This window comes from Pleurodeles waltl, chromosome 12, assembly GCF_031143425.1.
Source record: "Pleurodeles waltl isolate 20211129_DDA chromosome 12, aPleWal1.hap1.20221129, whole genome shotgun sequence".
Lineage (NCBI taxonomy): Eukaryota > Metazoa > Chordata > Amphibia > Caudata > Salamandridae > Pleurodeles > Pleurodeles waltl.
In genome coordinates this window covers 388,380,611-388,399,141 of record NC_090451.1, presented here as the reverse complement: position 1 = coordinate 388,399,141, position 18,531 = coordinate 388,380,611, and the positions used below count along the sequence as shown (strand labels likewise).

The following is an 18,531-nucleotide window of genomic DNA, read 5'->3' as shown; positions in this document are numbered from 1 at the left end:
GCAGAAAGTCTACTAGATGCCATGAAATAAAAAAAATAGTGGGGTGGTGACTACCAACCAGTATGGGCCTGGTTATGCCCTCACCCGATCTGAAGGGGCTAACAGTCATTCAGCTCTCCCCCGCACACTAAAACATCTTATCCCATGGCAAGCAAGAGGACATTTGATTTTTTGGGTTTTTGTTTTACGTTTGGGCCATGAGAGCTTGGTAACTCTCAAAATCGTCCCACTTGGAATGGTGAGGGCTGCACTTTTTTTTACTTTGGGACGCTGCCATGTAGAAAAATCCACAAGGCCTAGACACAACTGAAAACTAAACATCTAGTTGATTCCAGGGTGGTGTGCTTCACATGCACCCCGCACCATTTCCTTACCCACAATGCCCTGCAAATCTGCAACTTTGCTGGAAAGTATACATTTTCCCCACATTTTTGTGATGGAACCTTCCGGAATCTGCAGGAATCCACAAAATTCCTACAACCCAGCATTGTCTCATCTATACTGACAACATTTCTGCTGCACTTGTCAGCCTAATAATGTTTAGTTTCAAACTGCCCTTTTGGACCCACTTTGGTTCCCCTGCAATTTCGATGTGTTTTTGACACTTTCCCCGTTACAAACACTTGGCCCACCTACACAAGTGAGGTATCATTTTTACCGGGAGACTAAGGGGAACGTTGGGTGGTAGGAAATTTGTCCCGGTGCAGTGATCCCACACTGAAATGTGTGAAAAATTTGGATTTTCTTTTAGCTAAATTTGAAGTTTGCTGAGGATTCTGGGTAAGAAAACATTGGGGGATCCACGCAAGTCACACCTCCCTTGAATCCCTCGGGTGTCTAGTTTTCAGAAATGTCTGGGTTTGGTAGGTTTCCCTATATGGCTGCTGAGCCCAGGACCAAAAACGCAGGTGCCCCCGCAAAAAAACAGGTTGTTTTCTATTTGATAATTTTGATGTGTCCAGATAGTGTTTTGGGGCATTTCCTGTTGCGAGCAGAAGGCCTACCCACACAAGTGAGGTACCATTTTTATCTGGAGACTTGGGGGAATACTGGGTGGAAGGAAGTTTGTGGCTCCTCTCAGATTCCAGAACTTTCTGTCACCGAAATCTGAGGAAAAAGTTTTTTTTTTTTAGCCACATTTTGAGGTTTGTAAAGGATTCTGGGTAACAGAACCTGGTCAGAGCCCCACAAGTCACCCCATCTTGGATTCCCCTAGGTCACTAGTTTTCAGAAATGCACAGGTTTGGTAGGTTTCCCTAAGTGACGTCTGAGCTAGAGGCCCAAAATCCACAGGTAGGCACTTTGCAAAAAACACCTCTGTTTTCTTTGGGAAAATCTGATGTGTCCGCGTTGTGTTTTGGGGTACTTCCTGTTGTGGGCGCTAGGCCTACCCACACAAGTGAGCTACCATTTTTATCGGGAGACTTGGGGAAACATAGAATAGCAAAACAAGTGTTATTGCCCCTTGTCTTTCTCTACATTTTTTCCTTCCAAATATAAGACAGTGTGTAAAAAGACATATATTTGAGAAATGCCCTGTAATTCACATGCTAGTGTGGGCATCCCAGAATTCAGAGATGTGCAAATAAGCACTGCTCCTCAACACCTTATCCTGTGCCTATTTTGGAAATACAAAGGTTTTCTTGATACCTATTTTTCACTCTTTATATTTCAGCAAATGAATTGCTGTATACCCGGTATAGAATGAAAACCCACTGCAAGGTGCAGCTCATTTATTTGCTCTGGGTACCTAGGGTTCTTGATGAACCTACAATCCCTATATATCCCCGCACCCAGAAGAGTCCAGCAGACGTAACAGTATATTGCTTTCAAAAATCTGGCATTGCAAGAAAAAGTTACAGAGTAAAACGTAGAGAAAAATGGCTGTTTTTTTACCTCAATTTCAATATTTTTTTATTTCAGTTGTTATTTTCTGTAGGAAACCCTTGTAGGATCTACACAAATTACCCATTGCTGAATTCAGAATTTTGTCTACTTTTCAGATATGTTTAGGTGTTTGGGATCCAGCATTGGTTTCACACCCATTTCTGTCACTGACTGGAAGGAGGCTGAAAGCACAAAAAATCGTAAAAATTGGGTATGTCCCAGTAAAATGCCAAAATTGTGTTGAAAAATTGGTTTTCTGATTCAAGTCTGCCTGTTCCTGGAAGCTGGTGATTTTAGCACTGCAAACCCTTTCTTGATGCCAATTTTAGGGAAAAAACAACAAGCCTTCTTCTGCAGCCCTTTTTTTCCAATTTTTATTTTTTTTAAACGAAACTTTTACTGTATTTTGGCTAATTTCTTGGTCTCCTTCAGTGGAACCCACAAAGTCTGGGTACCTCTAGAATCCATAGGATGTTATAAAAAAAGGACGCAAATTTGGCGTGGGTAGCTTATATGGACAAAAAGTTAGGAGGGCCTAAGCGCGCCCTGCCCCAAATAGCCAAAAAAAAGGCCTTGCACCTGAGGGTGAAAAGGCCTGGCAGCGAAGGGGTTAAGGGGATGAAAAGCTATTTAAATGCTACCGTACAGTACAATGTGGTTGTTGGAGTCATGTCAGGTTTATGGCAGGTTGAGGTAGTAATCATGTTGCTGTGAAAGTTTTGCTCATATAAAAGTATGTCTGTCTATGCAATGGCTGCTGGTGTAAAGGGGTTCTCTAGTGCGTGTTTTATGCAGCACTTACAAGGCTCTTTTTATACATCTTCCTTACATTGAAATTAAGCTCCAAAGCAAGAACAGTCTTTTGCATATCACCCTGACATGGAACAAACCATCGCTTCACCTATTAGAGAAGGCCACATTGACTGCGTTTCTCAAGCAGCTAAAATCTTTATCTTGAAGCCTAGAAATAAGCCGAACACTTTGTAAAAGGGGTTTAGTGTGCTACAGAGATGTGTTCAGTTACTCGTGCTAAATCCTAAAACTACAGTCTGGTAGCAGGTTACCTTTTCGTACCTCATATTGTTCTGTCTTGACCACATATTCCTAGTTGTTGATACAAAATAATGAGGTAGTTATCTGGTGTTGCAAAAGATGCTGACAAGTTCTGTATCTATTGTTTTCTAGGGGACCTTTTACCTCACCATGGCGGCTGCTGAGGTAGAAGCTGTCATGGAGCTTTTGTGCCATGTTGCTGAGACTGATAAAATTAAGGCTGCAGTGAAGCATTCAACAAGGGGGGCACTCTATGCTGGTGCAGCAGCCTTCATGGGAGGTCTTGTGGGAGGGCCACCAGGAATAGCAGTTGGTAAGTCCTTCTTCTTTTTCCATTTTCAAGATCTGCATAAATTGAGATCCTGTCAAAAGGGAATGTCAGTTGGTCCAGAAGGACAAAATAACACATCCACGTCTCTTTCTGAGAGTGTCCCGGGCTTTGTAGCTGGCTGCAATACAAGTAAGAATTTGCAGCGGAAGACGTGATCGGTTTGCTTGTAAGAAAATCGGCCCTGACCTCACAATTGTATAATTTGTGTGATTGCATTCTTTGGTCCATAATAGGGAGTGACTTTTTAAACTTAGAAATTTGGTCATTAAAACGTAGTTTAAATGTGCTAAACATGATCAGCATTTGGCAAATTGTACCTGTTTTTAACAGCAGAAGCTTTAACATGTATGCCGTTTTCCCTACAGAACGTTATACAAACATTCTTCGCATAATTTAACATTACAAAAAGACCCTCACTCGGGCAGAGACGCTACAGAAAACGGGGCTCTTAGACTGTGGGAGAGAGATGTGTCAGTCTTGTTATGAGCCGTTGCTGAGCGCTCACACAGTCAAAGCTATATGGTACCTAAAAGTAAAATGAAGCGTCTGTAAGAAATCCCTGTTTCATCCCTGGTAGCGTGCACTAGCAGAGATAAGTACATATGCATATGTACAACAACAAAACAACATTACAGTTAAGAAATAAATAAGTTTAAATTTACAACCCAGTTTAGTTAAAAGTAAAATGTAATGATTAGAAAGATACCAATAATCAAAAAGGATCTATGCTGCAGTTAGACCAAATAATCCTAAATAGCCATATAAAAGTATTAGACTCGGAATAATCCCACTGTATGCAGTTAATATTTGTGCATGGGCTCCCCAGATGTTTCTGCTTTGATACAAGATTTGCATTCTTTGATTTTGTGCACTGGAAAACTGCTAAATAGTTCCTCGTGCATATGCTTAGATCTCCTAACTATCAGTAAAGAATAGCTAACCCAATAGGCACATTTAACTTTTAATTAAGGCCACAGTAATCTGGTGCAGGTTGTGGATCTGTGGCATGGAAGCTAAATGTCACATGGGCTGCTTATAGGCTTACGCCACTCGCAAGTGGTGTTTGGAGCATGACTTAAGGTGTGACAATGCAGCTCTGAACTACTGGGAGACAAGCTGTAGCAAACATATGTAAAAGGAACCTGTTATGACATGTATGAAAGCCGACTTTTGACAATATGCTTATAATTATTGTGTTGGCATTCACAGTTATACTTATGTAATGCCCAAAGGTGGGGCATGGCTGATGTTTCATAGTGTTATGTCCCTGCATTGACAAAGTCCCCCTTTTACTGACTAAGCTATGGTAGCTTTTTCCTACCATAAAAGCAGATGGAATAAGTAATAATTTCTTTTGGGGGGGCTTCCAGATAGCTACCAAAAACACCAGGGCACCACTGTAATATTTTTATCTAAGTCTATTTCAGTGGTGGACATATACTTTTGTTAGATATTTTGCAAGGTGATTTAATTAAAACCTGTTCTTTGTCCGAAGGCCTGGGCAATAATTATTTGGATTCTGCCTTCTCTGTTCCAGCCACACTAAATTACTATTGGTTAAAGTGTTGTTAGAAATGGGGTTTTTGGTTGGCAGTCAGGTTACCCTCTGTCCAAGCAAGAACCCTCACTCTAGTCAGGGTAAGTCACACACAATCCAAAAATATCCTGTGCCCACCCTCTGGTAGCTTGGCACGAGCAGTCAGGCTTAACTTAGAAGGCAATGTGTAAAGTTTTTGTGCAATAAATCATACAATAACACCATATAGCACTACAAAAATACACCACAGTGTTTAGAAAAATATATAAAATTTATCTGGGTAATTGCAGATCAAAACGAATAAAGATGCAATGTGAAATTGTAGAGATATCACTGAAAAGTGATATAAAGTGTCTTAAGTCTTTAAAAAGCAAACAAAGTCTCTTTCAAGCACAAAGTACCTGGTTTAAAGTGGAAAATCTCCGCAAAGGGCAGCAGAAGAAGAGATACGTGGAAAAATGGTGTGTGCGTCGATTTCTCCCCTGCACACACGGACTTGCGTCGTTATTTTTCACGCGGGGAAGTCGTGTGTCGTTTTCCGGCACGCGGACAGTCTCTTTCTGTGGGTCGCGGGATTACCAGATGTCCCGGGGTCTGTGCGTGGATTCTTCGGCTTGATTTCCGGCTGCGCGTCGTTCCGCGAGGCTGTGCGTCGAAGTTTCGATCTCATGGCAGGCGTCGCGTCGATTTCCTCTCTGGAAGTCGGGCGGCGTTGTCCTTGCGATGCCGTGCGTCGAAGTTCCGGTCGCCCCGAAGGCCTCGCGTCGATCAGCGTTGGTGTGCGGCGTTTTTCTCGCCACGGAGCAAGCTGTGCGTCGAAATTTTCAGCGCACGAAGAGTCCAAATGAAAAAGAGAAGTCTTTTTGGTCCTGAGACTTCAGGGAACAGGAGGTAAGCTCTACCCAAGCCCTTGCAGAGCACTTTTACAGCCAGACAAGAGTTCAGCAAGGCAGCAGGCCAACAGCAAGGCAGCAGTCCTTTGTAGAAAGCAGACAGGTGAGTCCTTTGAGCAGCCAGGCAGCTCTTCTTGGCAGGATGTAGTTTCTGGTTCAGGTTTCTTCTCCAGCAAGTGGCTGATGAGGTAGGGCAGAGGCCCTGTTTTATACTAACTTGTGCCTTTGAAGTGGGGGTGACTTCAAAGAGTGGCTAAGAAATGCACCAGGGTCCCAGTAGGGGGGTTTGGCAGTCCATTGTGTGAGGGCATGCCCTCCACCCTCCCAGCCCAGGAAGACCCATTCAAAATGCAAATGTATGCAAGTGAGGCTGAGTACACTGTGTTTGGGGTGTGTCTGAGTGAATGCGCAAGGCGCTGTCAACTAAACCTAGCCAGACGTGGATTGAAAGGGGCAGAAAGATTTAAATGCAAAGAAATGCACACTTTCTAAAAGTGCCATTTCTAGAATAGTAATATTAAATCCGACTTCACCAGTCAGCAGGATTTGGATTACCATTTTGGCCCTACTAAATATGACCTTCCTGCTCCTTTTAGATCAGCAGCTGCCACTTCAACAATGTATGAGGGCAGCCCCAATGTTAGCCTATGAAGGGAGCAGGCCTCACAGTAGTGTAAAAACGAATTTAGGAGTTTTACACTACCAGGACATATAACTAAACAGGTACATGTCCTGCCTTTTACCCACACAGCACCCTGCTCTAGGGGTTACCTAGGGCACACATTAGGGGTGACTTATATGTAGAAAAAGGGGAGTTCTAGGCTTGGCAAGTACTTTTAAATGCCAAGTCGAAGTGGCAGTGAAACTGCACACACAGGCCTTGCCATGGCAGGCCTGAGACAAGGTTAAGGGGCTACTGAAGTTGGTGGCACAACCAGTGCTGCAGGCCCACTAGTAGCATTTAATCTACAGGCCCTAGGCACATATAGTGCACTCTACTAGGGACTTACAAGTAAATTAAATAGCCAATCATGGATAAACCAATCAATAGTACAATTTACACAGAGCGCATATGCACTTTAGCACTGGTTAGCAGTGGTAAAGTGCCCAGAAGTCAAAAGCCAACAACAACAGGGCAGATAAAATAGGAGGAAGGAGGCAAAAAGTTTGGGGATGACCCTGTCAAAAAGCCAGGTCCAACAGGTGTGAAATACCTTTTGAGATAATCGGCTAGTACTATCAGCTGCCTTCTAACAGGAAGGAGTTAATTGCAAGCTATTTACCCCTATTCATCTTTGAATGTGGGAGAGGGGAACAGATAGGAGCAGCAGAGTCTATTACAAAGAATAGGCTGGGGACTGATTGTTGTCATTTTTGTAGTAAGTTCATTAGTCCTAGTGAGAGGAAGGTGTTTGTTAATGGTCTTTTCCAAGCCAAGCTGCCTCATATAACAACAGATGGGGACTCTTCCTCAAAATCCACCTCGGTTGGTTTTCCCCAGGAGTTTCTTCATAGTGGGACATTTCATGGAAGGGAATCATAGCTTCACACACTGACACTGGGGTCCTGCCATCTTGAAAGGCCTCCATAGCAAACTTTCCTCAGATTCTTGCCAGTAAAACAAAGCGTTCTAATGGAAGACTGATTTGGCTCTGGGAGTTTAAATGTGATTAAATTTGGAGGTATCTCCAGTGGTAAGTGACCCCTATATGGGATCCCTAAGCCATCATCTTGGAACACTGGTGGACTTGTAGGGAGAACAGCAGGTGGAAGATCCTGTTGCTGTATCGGCCTAGAAGAGTACTAAGATCAGAGCTGCGCTTCCTTGTAGTTCGGCTTTAAAAGTATTTCTCAAAGGTCATACCTGCTCGCCACCTGTAGCGTCGGTTAAATAAGACATAAAAAGGATTTTTTGGAAGAAGAAAAATCAGACAAATGAGCACAGGGATCTGTTCTGGAAACACTGGAGGAGAGAACATTGAAGCCAACCTCCCCCTGAGGGCCGGAAACCTATCACCCTCACCCTCACCCAGCAATTTGCAAGCTTTAGGAGTTTGGAAGCATTTGAGTCCATGTAACCCCTATGGGACATAATTGTGCGGTTTACTGCGATTTTTTTTTTTTTGTTTTTTTTGTTTGTGCAACAGAGGCCTCTCTTACTAAGGTACAGATTGGACCTCCTGTGTTCTGGAGATTACTTTTGATTGTTTTCTTAAACAGAATCATACTTACTGATTTTTATTCCCATTTTGGTCTTTGTGGTGTTGCTTGCATCATTGCATTTTTCTATTTTTGTTTTTCAACTAAATAGATCTGTGTTCTTTTCTTATTTTAATGTTGTTTTCGTGTAGCTTACACAGTTAACATGCATCTTTCTATGAAAAGTCTACATTTTTGTGCCTTTCTTGCCAGGTAGTTAGCCAAGGTTTTCTCAATAAAACTGTGTTTTACATGTAGGCAGTGAAAGGTAATGAATTCTTAGTTCCGTAAGAGCCTTCCTTCCGCCTAATCTAGAATGTCACACATATGTTATTACATAGGTGCCATTTGATTTGTTCCTTGACACCCCCAATGGGTTTCCAAATGGGAGAGCAGGCTATAAAGGCCTCACAGTTTGCTTTGGACAAGGTTTTTATTGTAGATTTAGTCATGTTTCTCGAAGTCCAAATTTACAAGCCGGTCAAGGTGGGATACTGTGGACTAGCAGGTCTTCACAGGTTCAGATGTGTTGACTCTGTGTTCCTTCCATAATCTTGATCCAAACTGCAAAGCTCAGCAAGATAGCCCTTGGCATTGTACCTACCAATATCGCTGTCTAGTTGGGCACACATTAGCATTTTGTACTGCTCGTGTGGTTTATTTCTTGACTTTGAAAACTTTTTGCAGGTTGGAATCTATCAACAGGTTAAAGCTGAAAGTCATAGAAGGCAAGGTTTCAACATGATTTGCCTCCTTGTTTGCAAGGTGCTGCTAATTCCTTTATTCTTTAAAGAAAAATCTCTGAATAGGACGGACCACCAATTTTTGCCTGCCAAAGTTGTGTCTTTGACATGTACCCGGAGCTTTGTCTCAACTTCTCCTTTTCCATCATCTAGCTCTTCCCAGCGCCAGCCTCCTCTGACCCCTTGTGGATCAATGCCAAACATCACCTTCTAAGTACTACCAGGAGTAGGGCTCATGTTGTCTGTGCAACCCCTAGACTGTAAAGGAGGCTTTTGTTGTAGCTTCCATTTGACTCCTGTTTGGCAAACCGTAAGGGCACTAGCAGATAGGGTGCCCCTGTGGAAGTTGTTTCTTGAACAGTGTCAAAAACCTATCATGTGCTATCAAGGCAGGATGCAGTAGCAGTTAAGCATTCCTTTGTCTGAGCTGGGGCTTTATCAGTGTCAAACTGCCTTTGACCCATGGTTGTCAGAAAAGGGACAGATGAGAGTGGGATGGAGGTCATGAAGTATTTTTGTCTGGAGAAGCCTCACACAAAGGGGGCACCACTCCTGGAAAGGTAGCAGGTGGCAAAAACACAAGGGGCAAAACATTATTCTTAGTATCCAAACTGATTTTTCACAGGTCAGATAAACCGCAACCAAATACATACTTCTGGCATGATATAAGATAAAATTCTGTGTTGGCTAATGATTTTTCATTTTCATTTGTTATATGTTGAGAGGAGAACCTTTGATACTGCAGTGTAACTGTACAACTCCTCCTTAAAGATTGTATATCTAAGCAAGCTAGACCAAACTTTTCAGGGCACAGAGACCGCTGACTTTGTTTTGGATAAATTGAGCATGCCAGTTAGGAATATAGGATATTTTTTTTTCCTTTTTGCCTTATTTAGAATGTGACCTGACTGTTTCCCCAGCTCTTGTCATAGGGTTGAGAAGTCTTTGGCTACCAGTGATTAAGTTATTCCAACCATGAGTTTCCCTGCTCCCGTAGTTACTGGATAACTGCCTTGATGCACTCTGAGACTTGTAGTCTCGGCAGTGCCCCTTCTTGTGGTTGTGGTTGAGAGCCCTCTCTGATTAATACCACACCATGAGGCTGTAACCCCTTTGTGCCCTCTCCAAAGCCTTTTAGTCACAGTTTCTTTTCAGGTTATAGCACATTCTCATTCACCGTTGCTTTGTGTGTGCTGTTGTCTCTGCTTTCTCCGGCATTCTGAGGCACTACATGAGCACAGGCCATGCAAGCAGACCTCGCCCAGCAGCTTGGAGGAATGCCCCTTGCATTCGTGCTTTGTAGGTCTTGCAGGTGCTGTTGGTGATCCCCTCAGGTAGTCTAGCTAGCCCTTTGCAGAGCTGACCACCAAAATTATGCTCTCTCAATTATAACCCTTGATGCCAGGTCACTTGGCGTGATTGTTGGGAGTCTCCCTTTAAAGGTTAGAGATGCCACCCAGTGACTGTGCATCAGGATTTCCAAATGGTAGCATAAGCCAGAAAAATATGATCAAAGCAAGTTGGTTGACCACTTCTTGGTCTCTTGGAATTTCAATGGCGACACTGAAGTTTGTTCACTACGCCACAGTTGTGGCTTGTGGGAAACTACACACCTTTGTCTGGCATCAGATACAGGGGTTTTTCTCAGAGGTGGCACTATTAAAAAGTGGAATGCCTCTAACTTAACATTCAACTCTAAGCAGCCTAGTTCTATGAAGAACTTGGAAATAGACTTCCATCTGAAAGAGAAGTCATTCACAGATTGTCAGAAAGCTAATTTATAATACTTTAGGAAATTTGACTAAAAACAAGAGAGCAGCCTGGATCTTGATGTGAGCTGCGGCTGAGCTCCTAGAAGATAAAAGCATCTAGCAACTAAAATTAAAGGCATATTTCCCTCAGGAATACTGGGCTTTCCTTTGGAAGCTAGGCACAAGCTGACAATCTTAATTGTGAGAAAATGCATGTGTTTTATTTAACGATCAGAAAAACACTTGCAAAGTTGATGAAGTTTTCACCAGTTTTGACACCGAAGAACATTTTATGTTGACAAAAAAACAATTGGGAGGCTCAAGAGTTTTTATTTTTTGCCATATCTTTAAAATGTGCATTTTTAGAATGCAATGTGAAACCTAAAGGTCATTGCTCGTACAGGATGCAGGAAATGGGACACAGTTTTCTTTTGTAGCTGGTTGTGGACATAGATGCTTTTTCTCAGCTAAAAATGCTTTAACTGACAAATCTGGATGGTGTTGCCAAACAGAACACCAATGAGGTTTGTGCTTGGAACCTCTAAACAGTACAAACGTACACTAACCAAGTTGTTCCCAAATTTTCAGGAACTAAATTATAGGATATAAATCCACAGATTTCTGTTGGAAACAGGCTTTTCACCAACTCTTTTACTGATTACAGCTAAAACATCGCAGGGAGCTCTGGTCTTTGGATCCACAGCTTGGCAGAGAAGATGAACAGCAGTTGGCATTGCAGCCCTGGATCAGTTTTCATCTTCTGGGTTTACAAGTTCCTGTCTTTCGTTGTCCTTGGTGGTCAGAGATTCAGAGGAGCAGGAAACATTTCTCTGTCCTTGCTCGGGTATCAGTGCTCAGATAGCTTGTTTTCTTCTTCTCGTCTTCCAAGATTCTGGGAACATTGTAACTTCAAGGTGGTAGGAGTAGATGTATATAATGTTGACCCATATCTGATTTGTAAAGTTTCCTGGGCCTTTCCCAGGGAATATTCCAGGCAAAATCCCCAACTCCTTTGCAGCACATGCTGTGTATTACTGAAAAACAAAATTTTTTATGAAGTACAGTGTCTTGGGTTTTCTAAAATGATGCACAAAAATCGTATCTAGGCTTCTCTTTGTCATTTCCCCGGGCCTTCTGCTAAGTACACTCATCCTAATCTGAGTCGAGCATCTCCTCATCAAATAGAATCCCAGCCTACTTGTCATTTATCATATTTCCAATCTTGCATGTGCTTGTCGGAATATTGCACTATGCCTACACTGCCACTTGTACAAGCTTTGCACATTTATGACCATAGACCTACATAAATTTCGTAGCTCAATTGATGTTTTTGAATTGAAATCTGCTTTGAGATAGTCGGCAGTCTCTCACCACTCATCGGTCCAAAAGGTCGGTAAGCCAGCTCCTTAAAGCAAAAAATCCAAGGCTGTAAGACATTTGGTTATTGTTTGGTTGGTGAGGGGGGGAGAAATAGTAAGTACTTACCTCCAAGTAATAGTCAGAATCCTGGTTAGGGTGAACAACTAAAGCCTCTAAGTAAACCCAAGCTCAGCTCCCTGATAGGTAAGGCACAGAGCCTACATGTTTAACTTAGAGGCAATTTGTAAAGTATTTATGCAATACTAAAGTAGTAATATAGTTGAAACATTAAACAATAAAAAATCCAAAATGTAGAGTAAAATTTAATAAACAAAAAATGACACAACATTGACAAAAATCCAATGAGGGGAACTGTTGATAATGACATTTATAAAAAAAAAAGAAACGTTTTAAGTACAAATAGCGCTAAGAAGTAGGAAGTGTCAATGATCGCAGTAGAACAGGACATAGGCAAAATTTGATGCTGCCCATGATAAAGCGCATGTCAGATACACTAACCAGTTAATCATGGTCAAAGATGATTTTACCTTCTGAATTTAGTCCTTTAAGACCCAGTCCACCACATGAGTACACTTCCAAACCTCCCCAGGACTCAGGCACTTAGAGACAAATAGGGTGACAGACAGAGTCCAGTCCAGTTACCACTGATCAGCTGGGCAGGTGGAGGAAAGGCCTCTCTTATCTTGTTGTATCCCTTCTGCTTGAACAAGAGTGCAACTATATGACCCCTGAAGTCAACTTATTTATTCTAGGTTCAAGAGGAAGAGCATACCCCGTCCTTTAGGGCTCTTCACAGGTCTGAGGCAACAGGTTCAGGCCTCTTATCTTCCACAGGTCCAGGAATGTCTTGCAGTAGGGGCCTATAGGTGCCACATTTTTGTGTGGCATGAGCTAGTGTCTAAGAGTGAATTGCAACTAATGAAGTAAATGTTCCCGGGACTAACCCTACCCATGTTGGTTGTTTTCAAGATGGCTGGAGTCTTCAGCCACACTAATCTTGGGTTTGTGGGGAGGGGCAGGAAAGTGTGTGTGTGTGTGTGTGTGTGTGTGTGGTGTGTGTGTGTGTGTGTGTGTGTGTGTGTGTGTGTTATATAGATATACTATGGTAATCCAATTGTCCTCCCACATCTTTCACTAAAATCCGGTTTTAGGCGGTCCCTGTACCCCCAGCAAACTCAGAAGGAAGTCTGGTATTAAAAATCTGAACTTTCAGCAACCAGACAGTAAATACACACAAACTGTCTTGGCTTTGTTTCCTCCTTCGAAGTGTGCCTCAAATATCGTATGAAAATCCCAGCAGACCTGTCAAGCAGACTTGACACTCCAGCACAATCTGACACTGTCATGTGAGCAAGAGGCCCACTGTGATGGAGACTGATCCTGGCTGGCCGCATTGTAGAAGGATGCAGGCCTGGGTGTTCGCTACATCTGCTTGTGACTGGGTAGGCCTTTTTGAAGTTAATCAAGACCTTGGGCACAGGCGTTCCTGTCCAGGTCACAACAGCACCTTCCCTCACCCAAAGACTTTTGTCGCTGTCTTAGCAGCAGGTTCATACCTCATTCACATCCATTGAAATGCATATACTGGCTGGCAGAAGGGAGAGAGCAAAATGCAGATTTGGATTCCAGAGACTTTAGGCAAAGCAAAAGCGACTTTCTGAAAGCCATCTTTCTAAAATGTGTATTACTGATAAGACTTCACCAGTGAATTGAGCTTGTAATAGTTCAATTTGTAGTTATTTCTTAGGTGAAGGTAATATTTACTAACCCTAATATTGTTCCCAGTGCTTTTCAATAGAGCAGCCAGCCCTGCTACAGTTTAGATAGCTTTAATGTCATTTTCACTGTATGGACAGGTTTTACAGTAAACATTCAGATGTCCAACTTTTAAATACTACGCCCCATGAACAATAATGCCTGCTTAGGGGTTACGTTTACATTTTAAACAAGAAGGTTTAGAAGCCTGTCAAAAAGGGGATATTTTGACCGGCCAAATTTGCACTTCACACCTATACAGCATGGGTTACTGTTGGCAGGCCTACATGTTTCTATTGTCACTGCAGTAGGTGGCACAGTGAGTGCTGCAGCTCACCTATGACCTTGAACTTGCACGTCCTGTATGCACAGTGAGTACCAAATACCAGGGACTTATATGCAGGTTAAAAATACCAATTTTACCATGTTGAAAGGAAAAGCACAAGCACTTTACCTCTGGTTAATAGTGGTAAAGTGCACAGAGTTCTGTAGCCAGCAAAAATAGGGTTAAGTAGAAAGGCCAAAAAAGTTGAGGTGATGGAACAGAAAGGGCAAAATTTCAATAAAGCGAAATGGTATAGAAAGGGCAAAATTCAAACAAAGGAAAACACACACAAAGGCACATTTCCAAAAGTCATTAACCCATTAACAGACAGGACTAGGACAGGCGTTGTGTACCCCTTGCATGTTGTGATTGCATAGGAAAAAAAGCTGCAATGGAAAAGAAGTTAAACTGCCCATGAAGCAGTTTCTGAAGTGATCATTCTGGTACCCCAGAAGTGATTGCCCAGCTGTAGAGTGAACTGACAGTATACTCTGTGTGTACAGCACTTTCAGACAGGCTATTTGAACATCCCATCAAAGAGAGCTATTGTCCTCTGCCCAGAGCTTTTGGCTGTGTGCAGCATGAGTCAGCTGCAGGTCCTGCGGATAACCTGCCACAGAAAGCCTACACCCATAGCCAATGGCAGTTGACTACGTGCAGTGTTCGTTATTCCTAGGACCTGGCCTTTGGGTTAGGCCCAGTGGTTAAAAAGCAGCAGGAGGATAAATAATGTCACTCACTGCCTTTATTTAGCCTTGTGCATCATATATATATATATATATATATATATATATATATATATATATATATATTTATTTTGGTAAGGCTTTCTTGGGTCTCCGTTTTAGCTGCACATTTTAGTGTGGCATCGTTTTTGAATAATTATATTCCTGAGATACTGAAAATAGTAGAAGATGATTGTCTTTGATCCTTACTCTAGACAGAAGGTCAATCCCCCTTTCTGAGTACTACTTGAAGAAACATACATGGCAATCTTCCCCCAACATCAAGAAACCCACAATGTTTTAAAAAAAACAAACTATTTTCATTCAAGCCTACAGAAAATGCAGTTTTACAAATACTCCCCTATGGCGATAATCAAACAGAACTCCTTGATATGGTGGTGTATATCCAACTGAAGGGTAAGGTGCCCCTTGGGCCATTGGGAAGGGGTGGCATCTCATGAATATATAAATCCTTGAAATTAATGTACCAGATTTATTTACCAGTCTCAAGGACAAGGAGCAGAGTTGAGTGGGATCTGTGGTTTAAAGCGACTGGTTGGATGCTGAATTGGCACCAGAAGAAACTGTCATCTCTACCAGAATAGGACTAACCCAACTTAATTTCTTACATACTCCCTATTTCACCTTGTTAAGATTGTGCTAAAATGACAGACTCACTTTGCTATGGTGTTCTCAAAGTAGGTCAGAAGGGCTAATTATTGTGTGGTCTGGACCTGTCCTATGATTGTGGCTTATAGTCCTGGAACCTTGATATATCGGCGTAAAAAATGATGCCCAGAGACTTCCATTTTTGATTTGTGTTTTATTAGAGAAGTAATTTAGCTTTGGTAGACAGTACTAATGTGGGCAGATAATATTTTTTTTTTCTTCTTTTTTCTGGATGACATTTTTAAAAATGGTGGATGTGTTGCAATGATAATGTAATATTTCAGGAACCATGAGACTGTATACTTGAATTTGATGTCAAAACATAGGTTTTGGGGGTCAAGTAGTAAAGAGACAGAAGAGAATCCTCAGAGCAACCCTTCCACCATTTTCCAAAATGGCAGCTCTATAATGATGTCTTTTAGAAATCAAATTGGTATCTTATTTTAATATTGTTTTTGTTTGAAGTTTTCAGTTGATTCAAATTTGTACACATGAGCGAAGCAGGTCTTATCTGAAGATCTTTACCTCCTGACAGAGTGTTGGTAACTACAACATATGAGGACTCCGTCAACAAAGAAAAATGGGTCATCTGCCAAACTAATCTGAAAAAAAGCTAATAGCTGTGGCTGGACTGAAGAGAGTTTGAGATGCTGCAGAAACATAGCAGGACGAAGTTCTTAAAAGATTGAAACTGATGGGAGAAGAGGATCAAATATTTTGTCATTGTAACAACAAGTGCTACAAAGCATACACAATGGAAAAAAGCCTGGAAAAAATTGTTAAAAAATAGCAGAAACCAGTGAATCCCAACAAGTCTTCTGGGAAAGCGACAACAACCAAACGCAATGCCCACCTACTTAGAAGATCGATGGTGAAAGTTTGTCGACCTAGAACAACTGATCAGAAAGCAGAGAATCTTCAATGTGTTACCTGTGGTTTAGGCAGAACAAGGGCCAAAGGGATTGGCGAAAGAACAAAGTACACAGTATGCGAGTTTCAAAAGGCAAACATGTTTTTATCTATAGCCAGTTTCTTCCAAGATGAGGTTTTCAGCTGAGCAGCTGATACATACAGCAAGGCAAATGTATTGGCAGCAAATTTGTAAGCCTACCAGAACTGCATGCATACATTTGAAAATGTGAATTTGCAGTGAGCTCCCAGCAGCAACGTAACTGCCAGCCTTCAGTTAAGTTTGCACTCTTTGTAAAAACAAATGACGTGTTAGAGCCACTCTTGAGTGCTGGCTATGGGTTCACACTGTGAGATCAGAGGAATAATGGTCAGCATTGATAAAATGGTATTGATCTATAATAATGAAATTAAGATTTTTATAGTAAGAATGTACAATGACAGAATTTGTTTTTTGCAGTCTAACAAAAATAATGAGCCACTTATGGTGTTCTCAGCTGATTAGACTCTTGAAGGTCTTGCTGCCAAACTAAGATCACACAGTGCAGTAAAATCAGCAGGAACCATTTTAAGAAACCTCCTGAAAGATCATCATTTTGGACTTGATAACAAATTCTGTGATGCCCCAGAGCTCTGCAAAACATGGGTGTCAACAAGAATGCTTGATGTTGTCTTAACAATTTTTACATTATTGTTTAATATCAGCAAAGCAAAACTGTTATGAACTAATGTTCTTGAGTTTGGAACAGAAGCCGACAACATAGATGATGGCTTATGCTGTGCAAATGTACTGTCTTTTCCAAATCATGTTTTATGAATTACATCACAGCAAAAAGAAAACTCCGCTACACATGATGGCCTCCCACGCAATCTATGACAAGTGCAAAAGTAGAGAGCTAATCACTTCAATGAATAGGATTGGTGTATCAACAAGTTATAATGACTTACTACAGAGAAGGAACTTGTTAGCAGCTCAGGCTGTACAGTCTTGTGAATCCAACACCACACCACTTCTGAGTCACTTTACCAAGAAAGAATTTACAATTGCTGCACTTAATAATTTTGATTTTGAATACAGCTCTTTTTTGTTTTTATCTGGAACATGCCGCACACATGATACTGCAATGGTGCTTTTTCAAGACTCTACCAATGAAGTAGCTGCAGGAAAACAAGCTGTGTCAGCTGTAGGCATGGACAAATGAAGCTGCAAACTTTTAAACCAACTTCCTTGCAAACATCTGTAAAATCACTATAAGCCATCAACATGTCCCAGTGTGCCAGAATGTTTCAAAGTGACTGAGGACATGGATCTTCTTCTACCTGATACTGTGGTCTGCAAAACTGATTTAAATGAATTTATCCGATCGCTCACTCAGTGCAGACTGAAGGATGAAGAAGAAACAGTTTCTCCAAGGGCTGGAATTCATGCTCTGTTCTCCCGGAATACGTTCCTCTGAAGAAGGTAGGGTTTTTACCTGTAATACAGTCTTCAGTCACAAACTACGCAAAAGTATATACAGTGCTAAAAATAAATGTTCAAAATGTGCGGGCTTAGCTTGAAGACCAGCTTAGCCTGCCAATTTTCTGCGATGATGGATTTTCCAAATTGCAACTGACATTTTTATGATCAATCCAGAAGAATTTGATGATCTTTAGCCGACAATAGGTGTTTTCCACATGAAAAAAGTTGTTTTGCGGTGATAGATGATGCACTTATTGAGGCTGAAATCTTTGGAAGCAAAACTGTCTATTCAATATTGAGCGGAACTTATTATGTTAATTTGTTACAAGATATGCTCATTAAAGCTGAAGCTATGAAAACATTGTGTTGGAATGCTTTCTGGAACAAGAATGACAGATTAGTATTTGCATATCTTATCTCGGAAGTGAACAAGGCACAGGGTGCACTTATTTCAAAAGAAATAATGCAAAGCCAGTATTTCATACACTCAGTTCAAAATTAGAAAACCTGAAAACCAAGTTGGTAGAGTTTGTCAAAGAATGTGAAGAAAAATCAGAACTTTGCAAATACTGGGGAAATTGTTTTTTACACATGATAGCTCTAGTGCAAAAACTTGGTACATGCTGAACGGGAAGGTGATTGGGGGCTGCACATGAAGACGGTGATTACTGATTACTGTGTTTTTTGAATTTGATTGCATAAACTACCTGAGATATGGGTCCTGGTATTTGGAAAGAACGAAGAAGCTAGAAGTGGAAAAACCATACCTCTACAGAAAATTCATCTAAAAACATTTTGTGATGAAAGACCGAGAAGGAAGTTTCAATGCTGTGGCTCCGGGTACGAAACTGGAACAGATGATCCAGAGACCACAGAAAAGTTCCAAGAGAATTGTTCGACAGACACGTAAAA

General features: G+C 41.5%; 1 protein-coding gene across 6 annotated transcripts in view; it reads left to right on the top strand.

Annotated features, from left to right (window-relative positions):
* C12H19orf12 (chromosome 12 C19orf12 homolog) overlaps positions 1 to 18,531 on the top strand; it is a 172,598-nt gene that overhangs the window by 19,289 nt on the left and 134,778 nt on the right. For 5 of the 6 annotated variants that reach the window (XM_069216743.1, XM_069216746.1, XM_069216744.1 and 2 more), the window contains exons 1-2: positions 2,003 to 2,098; positions 3,073 to 3,253. In XM_069216743.1, coding sequence (XP_069072844.1) covers positions 2,006 to 2,098; positions 3,073 to 3,253 — 274 coding nt within the window. In that variant the 5' untranslated portion in view covers positions 2,003 to 2,005. Of the gene's footprint in view, positions 1 to 2,002; positions 2,099 to 3,072; positions 3,254 to 18,531 lie in introns of those variants that run through there. The other variant, XM_069216747.1, reaches the window with a different exon arrangement.